Source organism: Electrophorus electricus, chromosome 3, assembly GCF_041902795.1.
Source record: "Electrophorus electricus isolate QZ-2024a chromosome 3, ASM4190279v1, whole genome shotgun sequence".
Lineage (NCBI taxonomy): Eukaryota > Metazoa > Chordata > Actinopteri > Gymnotiformes > Gymnotidae > Electrophorus > Electrophorus electricus.
Genome location: NC_137499.1, coordinates 25,459,905 through 25,468,056, shown reverse-complemented (window position 1 = coordinate 25,468,056; position 8,152 = coordinate 25,459,905). Strand labels below are relative to the sequence as shown.

The 8,152-nt window shown below is 40.0% G+C and overlaps 1 protein-coding gene across 1 annotated transcript; it reads left to right on the top strand.

Annotated features, from left to right (window-relative positions):
* Positions 1 to 1,544: 1,544 nt before the first annotated feature.
* On the top strand, positions 1,545 to 6,549 carry nptx1l (neuronal pentraxin 1 like). Its single transcript, XM_027000396.3, has 5 exons — positions 1,545 to 2,095; positions 2,623 to 2,830; positions 3,566 to 3,810; positions 4,218 to 4,397; positions 5,210 to 6,549. The coding sequence occupies exons 1-5, from the start codon at positions 1,655 to 1,657 to the stop codon at positions 5,429 to 5,431; spliced, it is 1,296 nt and encodes a 431-aa protein (XP_026856197.1). The 5' UTR covers positions 1,545 to 1,654; the 3' UTR covers positions 5,432 to 6,549.
* The last annotated feature ends 1,603 nt before the right edge of the window (positions 6,550 to 8,152 follow it).

Below are 8,152 nucleotides of genomic sequence, written 5' to 3'. Positions count from 1 at the left end.
CTGTAATAGGGCCTTTCAAAATGTATTGGGTTAGGTACAGGGCCTTAAATCCATAAGATCTTTTCCTACCCATTTAATTCAGCTTTAACCATCTTATTTAATGTGAGTTGAGAAGAAGCCTTAATCCAAGCAAGGCTATAACAACACTTGTCAATATAAAGGGGGCAAAGCAAATACCACAATTTACGTTATGGGTTGAAGCTGATGCGTGTCACTTCCTCTTGGTCTGGGAGTGTGAAGTGAGGAAAACCAATCACCTCAGCTGAGAGCAAATGACTGAATATTAATGATGATTATGCAAATGTAAAATAATTCTGTGTTACATTGTAGTGTTATGCTCTAATGCTGATGAATGTTGATTCTGCAACTGCTGAAAAATTATGTTACATTGTCAAATTAAGACAACTTTAGCATGAACAGATGACCAATGTAAAATTTACTCTCACCCTCTATGAGTGTCCCATAATCATAAATCTGCCTTATCACACTTTCTGCCTTATCACAGCTCCCACCAAGATGCAAAGAGTTAGTGATGTATTGGCTGCATCTGTATCAGTTGGTGAATGTTGGCCTAATCTACCAGTTTCTAAACTGATTTTAACGAATCCTGAAATCAAATATTTTCAGAAAGTGACCCTAATCGGATAATTTTGATTAATTCACTGTCGGATGTGGCTGTGTATTAGCAGATCAAATGCATATATAACTAAATAATGATTTTGAACTTGAACTAGTGGCATGAATACTTGTGACTGCACTTATCACAGTATTGCTTAAATATTTGCTTCATGAACACGTATACCTATGGAATTCCTTGTTTTTTGATCATTCTCAGTTGACACTGCTGCAGAAGGGGTTTATACGTAGGTTATAAAGTTATAAAGTTATAAAACAAACAACAGTTATAAAAACAAGTTATAAAACAAACAACAGAAAAATATATAAATTTAATGCTTGATTCATTGAGATAAAAGAAAAGACATTTCCTGACATTCAGTGACCAGACAGTCAGATCTTGATTTATTATTTTTTTCTAGAATTTGTACTTTCCTAGACATGTCAGTACTATAAAGACCACATGTGTTCATCACTGTAAATATCCACCTTTTAGTCAGTATTAACGTCCTCCTGACGGACATGTTTATGCATCTACCGATAAAGTACTGAGGGACGAAATCGGTTTTATTTTTATTATTCTCATTACAGAAAATAGCAAATGAGACTGCCAAGTCATCCATAGACTGTGGCTCCGATGACACAGGTATAACCTAAGAAAATGGATAAAGCAAAATAACGATCACCTCAACCTCATAATACAACAGACTGTGCTGAAAACTACATAATCAGAAAATAAATACGAGAAAATGAACAATTGCCCTTGTTGGCATAAACGGAACATAATTTGTGGGGCAAAAACAGTTTCGTACTCTGGCATGACGCTCTTTCCACATTGGAAGGGCGGGAGACGATGATTAGGCGCTGGAACTCGCATTCATCCACCTCGTGATGCAGCGAACCTGTTCGCCGCAGACCGCGCGCTATATAAACCAGGAGCGCGCCACAGTCGGATTACAATTTAGAACAGCTCCGTGGTGCTGAAACCACTGGCTCACCAACAGCCACCACGCAAAAAACACCAAACATACGTGACACAATGGAGACCGGAGTCAGAGCGTCCCACTGGAAACTTTTTATACTTTATTGCTTACTGGCGGAGGGTCTGACCCAAGATTTCGGACAGACACAGTTTATTTGCACGTCCGTGCCCAAGGATATGGACATATGCACTGCCACATTACAAAATAGCGTGCCGGGAGAGGACCTGAAGACGACGGTCATGCAACTAAGAGAGACAGTGCTTCAACAGAAAGAAACGATCATGAACCAAAAGGAAACAATCAGGGAACTCACTTCCAAACTGACGCGCTGCGAAAGTCAAAGTGTGGCCGAACCTGGCGATTCGCGAGGAGGGGGACGGCGAAAAGAGCCGGGCTCTAAGAACACAATGGGAGATGTTTCCAGGGGTCCGACGGACACGCTGACGCAACTGTCACACACTTTACAGACACTAAAGCAAAGACTAGAAAATCTTGAGGTAGAGTATAAGGAAATGTCTTGCCCGACGAATCTAATTTGATATATTTTTTTGATATATTTTTTTTTCCAGTGTAGGACAGTGTAGGTTTTCTTTGGAAAAAAAATCTTCATGGTTATTTCATGCTGCGAATTAATTTTTTAATCAGTTAAGATTACTATTCAGCCTGCGTTGGCCATCTCGTGTTTCAATCTGTGCCACACTTGATACAACTTCAGAATTTCTCAGTAGTATTTAAAGGCGGCAGTGTTATACATCGTTTCACAGTAGCACAGTGGTCCATGTAACAATTGATTCCAAAAATTAATAATGTATAAGATTAGTTCACCCGAGGACAAACATCTGATGGTAACAAATTTAGTTACCCAAGTACTCGCTCCTTGTTTAATGGCGCGAAGCAGTAAGCCTTTAATAAGTTTTAACACTGCCTTAGCTGTTCCCCGTATCCTCGGTGAAAATAGAGATGAATTTTTTAATGCTTTAATTAAATGGAAAAACATTTTTAATGTCGCATTTATTCTTCACAGCAATTTAGCCGTAACAACAGCTCTATCCAAGCGAACAGCCTGAAAGATCTGCTTCAGAACAAAATCGACGACCTAGAGAAGCAGGTACTATCCCGTGTGAATAGTTTGGAAGAAGGCAAATCCGGGCTGCGCAATGAGACCGAACAGCGCGGACGCGTGGAATCCACGCTCACCTCCCTGCACCAACGAATCACCGACTTGGAAAAAGGTGAAAATGTGCTTTTTACACTTCATCGCCTCACGCAGATCACGTAGAAATCGGTTTAAAAAAAAAATCGACGCAAACTGTTAGTTAAGGTCGTGTAATAAGTAAATTAGACCAACGGTCTCATATGGTAAACCGGCTCCGTGCCGGAGCTTAGAATGTCGCATAAGACTCCTTGAGAAGGAGGGGTGATGCAAGCTGCATTGCTTTGCATATCCAGTTCCACGTTTCCACGTTTATAGATCATTCTGGGCGGCGGTGGGGGAATTAACTGATACGAAGATCTTTTTGCGCATGCTCATTAAATTATCCACATTTTAATGGTGACACATTTCACGATAAATAAACAACCACAACAACAACAATAAAAACAACAAGCTTTCAAATCCACAGGAAGTAAGTAAGGAATAAGGGAAATACAAATAAGAGTGTTCTTTTGCTGTATTTTGTGACTGTTACTTTTGCAGTCACATTTATTTAGTCACTTTGCCATAATATTGTTGCCCCTCTATCAGTAACTGATATAATATCAGTCTGCCAGAACAAGACTTTGTATTGTAGTACTACTGATTTTAAATATGCCTGATTTTAAATAGTAGTCCTTATCCAGTCATGACATTGAATTTGTACATTAATGGTAAAACAGCACTCATTGGATTGTTCTATAGGTCTAATTCCTGAACACATGAAACAGAAGTGCTTTAAAAAAAATGTATTATTTTACATTTTTACTTACAGGTCAGAAGGAAAATAGGCCACTAGACAAATTCCAGCTGACGTTCCCACTGAGGACCAACTACATGTATGCTAAAGTTAAAAAGAGCTTGCCGGAGATGTATGCATTTACTGTGTGCATGTGGATTAGATCCAATGCGTCTCCAGGTGTGGGAACCCCATTCTCCTATGCTGTTCCTACTCAAGCCAATGAGTTAGTCCTTATTGAATGGGGAAACAACCCTATGGAAATTCTCATCAATGACAAGGTAAACACCTTTTGAACAAGTATGCATATCGTAGATTTTTGGTAATTATTTTATGTCAAATACATTGTAAAGCCACCTTCTGTTTCAGAAAAATGTTATATAAATTAAGAATGTGAATGAATTAATGTTTTGGATCATACTGTGATATATTTGTTACTCAGGTAATGGACATAGATTTACATTAGACTGAATCTAAAGCTTCCAGATTTCTGGTGTTTAAACAATGCTGTTGAAAAAAATATCACAAAGCATGGCATGAACTAATTTACAAAGACAAATTTGTTAAAGCTTCCATATTACTGTCTGAGCTGTGGGCACATTATAGTGGAGCATTCAGCCTATTACTGTTATTGGCTGTAATGCCACTATAAGTCACCACCACTACAAATACATTCATTACTTCTTAGGTCGCAAAGTTGCCCTTTCTGATCAACGATGGTAAATGGCACCACATCTGCGTTACCTGGACAACACGAGATGGGGTGTGGGAGGCCTTCCAGGATGGCGTGATGAGGGGCACTGGAGAGAACCTGGCACCATATCACCCAATCAAATCACATGGAATGCTGATCTTAGGGCAGGAACAGGCAGGGCAATGTTCTTTGACCTCCACCTTGTCCTCCGCCTTCGCTGCTTCCAGCAGTGAAGCGGAATGTTAGCTTTAGATATAACCCTTTAAAGAGATTTCAGTTTAATGCACTGATCAAAGCAAAGAGTGAGTAAGTGGAATTTGCCCGTTTTCCTTGTCAGAAATAGCACTGCAGGATATTATGGCCTCATTCTCTGATCACAGGGCTAAGAGCAGAAATGGAACATGATGTTAGTTTCAGATAAGATTCATGCACTAGACCTTACACTGAAACTTAAGGCTTCCCTCAGCTCATATCAGAATGCAAAATTCCACACCACTACTACTTAGCACCCCATAGTAAAACTAACTCATATACTGCAGTTGCATTGATATTGAATACACTGAATTTAAACATAAAAATTTGACTTTCAACTTTAAGAGCTATTATTTGGCCTGGGATGAGATACTTCTCTTATCTCAAAGTAACTGCAGCAAACCCTTTTGGCAAGTATTTTCAGGGCTGGTTTCAGCAAACATCTAACACAATGTCAGGAGCTTATGCTAAGTGGCACCACCAACTTTTGATTATTGCTAACATTTGCCCATTGCCATTTTTGAAACCTCCTCCTTAAAAGCAGAAGATCTGAAATAAATTAACATATAACAAAGGCTAGTTGAAGTGTTTTGGGAGTAGATCAGTATGCAATGGAGTGCTTAACATGACCATTCCCACTGTACAAATGTTTAATGCGACCGTTCCCACTGTAGGAGTGTTTAACATGACCATTCACTCTGCAGATGTGTTTAATGTGACCGTTCCTTCTGCAGGACACTCTCGGTGGGGGGTTTGATGCTACTCAGGCCTTTGTGGGCGACATGTCAAATTTTCACATCTGGGATCGGAAGTTGACAGTGGGAGAGATTTACAATCTGGCAACATGCAGCAGCAAGGCGCAAGTGGGTAACGTCTTCTCCTGGACGGAGACTGGCATCGACGTATATGGAGGAGCATCCAAATGGCAATTCGAGGCTTGCCGCCAACTGAACTAAGTTGCACAGGAATTACAAGCTAATGAGAGACTGGTACTTGCGAGTCCCTGCAGTCCAGCTGTTCGAACATCCATTACAGAGGTGTACACAGACTCAAAAAAACAACATCTGGAATTTTTAGTTTGTTAGGTGTTTGAGTGAATTCTTGTGAACACTTCAGCAATCTTTCCTTCTGGTCATGCAACTCATTTGTTTTGGGATTTTGAAACTGGATGGAAGAGGGAGGTGGTTTCCATGCACAAATTCTGTTTTGCAGGCATTGTTCTTAGGTCTTTTCTGATTTTCTGCTGGGCAAGTGATGCCTTACTGAACAGTTTAACGTACTTGGCACAAAATCGCAAAGGCTTCCCCATATTTAGTTCCAGAAACAATGTAAGTTTATGTTAGATTTGTGAAAGCGCATTAAATATTCCCTCTCCAGATCCATACAGAAATCGTCCTAATAACCTTGGGATGCTCACTGTGAACAGTGCTGAAATCTGGGAAACTGACATACAAGTAAAGAACTAAATAGCTTTTCTTTTCCAATCAGCATTACTTCCAAGCACCTGCTTGAAAGGTCTTTTTGCATGTGTGTGGGTGTGTGTGTGTGTGTGTGTGTTTGTGTGTGTGTTTGTGTGTGTGCGTGCGCCTGTGTGTGTATGTCTGTGTGTGAGCATGCGTGTATGTAGCAAAACTGCTAATTGCCAACATGTTACAAGCCTGGGTGCCTTTGGGCGGTTGAAAAATCTCAAACTCATTCATCATTTGCAAAGCACTTGTATCTGTGTGTTTATTTTCTTGTGTAATTCTCGACTTTAACAGCTATGTTGCTTATGGTCACGACATGTAATAATTCAGTTGGGCAGTCATGGTTGAAACAGTGAGCAGTCAGTGAATTTTGAAGCAAAACCCATAGTGTGTTTCAACGGGTGTTTGTACTTTTCCAAGGAATGTTCTATGTACAGAAAACAGCATGACAGTCCAAAATGCTGCAACAGCATTAATGAAGTCTGCTTTTCCTATCCTCCTTTGGGTTGAGATTTTATACTGTATTGTTATATGCTAAAAGCATGGCAGGACTGAAAGATAACAAAAATCTAATTTTTGTAATAAAATTGTGATACCTAAAACAACAATTATGTGTTGAAATATTCACTTTATTCCTGTGTATAAAACCTTTTTTAATCACAGTGGGTATTCTTTTAGTGGATGTAAAAGAACACTTGATGCAATCCTAACCACAACCACCAAATTCCACTGCTAGAGTTGAGTTCCAAAAAGCAAATTAATTTCTGTGAGCAGATATATAATACTGCATGCTGCTTGCTTTTGAAATGAGTTCAATCGAAAAATCATAAGCATAAGTAAGGAAAATGGGATTTAAGTTTTTCTGAAGACCACAACAGTGTAATACAACATATTTCAAAAATGCTTCTATTTTATGTAAAACATCTCCCGATGTGGTGAGTAGCTTTAGATGTGCAAGGTAAACTTGTGTTGCCCTCCCCCCACATATAGCCTTACACACACACACACAATATATATATATATATATATATATATATATATATATATATATCAAAAGTATTGGGACACCTACAGGCGCACCTACGCCTACACCTGGGATACCTACAGGAGCTTTTATGACATCCCATTCTAAATCCATAGGCATTAATATAGAGTTGGTTCCCCCTCTGAAGCTATAACAGATTAATTTTTCATTTAATATTATGGCATTTAGCTGATGCTTCTAATCAGAGCAACTTACAACTATGTCTGAGTACAACTGAGGGATGCTGGTGCTGGTGCTGGAGCCTTCTGATTACTAGTCATGTACCTTAATCCCTGAGCAACCACTACCCATTGCACTCTTTTTGGAAGGCTTTCTACAAGATTTTGGAGAGAATCTGTGAGAATTTTTCCCCCTTCATCCAGAAGAGCATTTGTGAGGTCAGACACCGACGTTGGACAAGAGAGCCTGTCTCACAGCCTCCAGGTTGAGGTCAGGGTTCTGTGGGGGCCAATCAAGGTCCTCCACACCAGATTCACCCAACCATGCCTTTACTGTCCTTGCATTGTGCACTTGGGGCATAGTCATGCAGGAACAGAAAAGGGACATCCCCAAACTGTTCCCACAGAGTTGGAAGCATGCAAGTGTCTAAAATGTCTTGGTATGCTGAAGCATTAAGATTTCCTTTCACAGGTGCTAAGAGACCTAGCCCAAGCCTGGAAAAACAATCCCATAGCATTAATCCACCTCCACCAAACTTTACAGTTGGCACAGTGCAGTCAGGCAGGTAATGTTCTCCTGGTATTTGCCAAATCCAGATTCATCAATCAAACTGCCAGATAGAAAAACCTGATTCGTCACTCCAAAGAACATGTTTCCACCACTCCAGAGTCCAGTGGCAGCGTACTTTACACCACTCCATCTTGGCATTGTGCTTGGTGATGTAAGGCTTGTATGCAGCTGCTCGGCTGTGGAAACCCATGCCATGAAGCTCCTGGTGTACAGTGTTTGTGCTGATGTTAATGCCAGAGGAGGTTTGGAACTCTGCAGTTATTAAGAGAATGAATTTTACACAATATGAACCTCAGCATTTGGTAGCCTGATTCTTTACATGCTCGGCCAATTGATGGCCTTGTTGCTTTTGTTCCTAAACACTTCCACTTTCACTTTTCACACCACTCACAGTTGATTGTGGATTCTTTAGGAGGGAAGAAATTTTACAAACTGAC

Excerpts from the sequence above, each read along its gene's own strand:
- nptx1l (XM_027000396.3), top strand. The coding sequence starts at position 1,655 with ATGGAGACCGGAGTCAGAGCGTCCCACTGGAAACTTTTTATACTTTAT. Across the intron at positions 3,811-4,217 it reads AAATTCTCATCAATGACAAG|GTCGCAAAGTTGCCCTTTCT; the intron begins GTAAACACCTTT and ends ATTACTTCTTAG. Across the intron at positions 4,398-5,209 it reads TGATCTTAGGGCAGGAACAG|GACACTCTCGGTGGGGGGTT; the intron begins GCAGGGCAATGT and ends TTCCTTCTGCAG.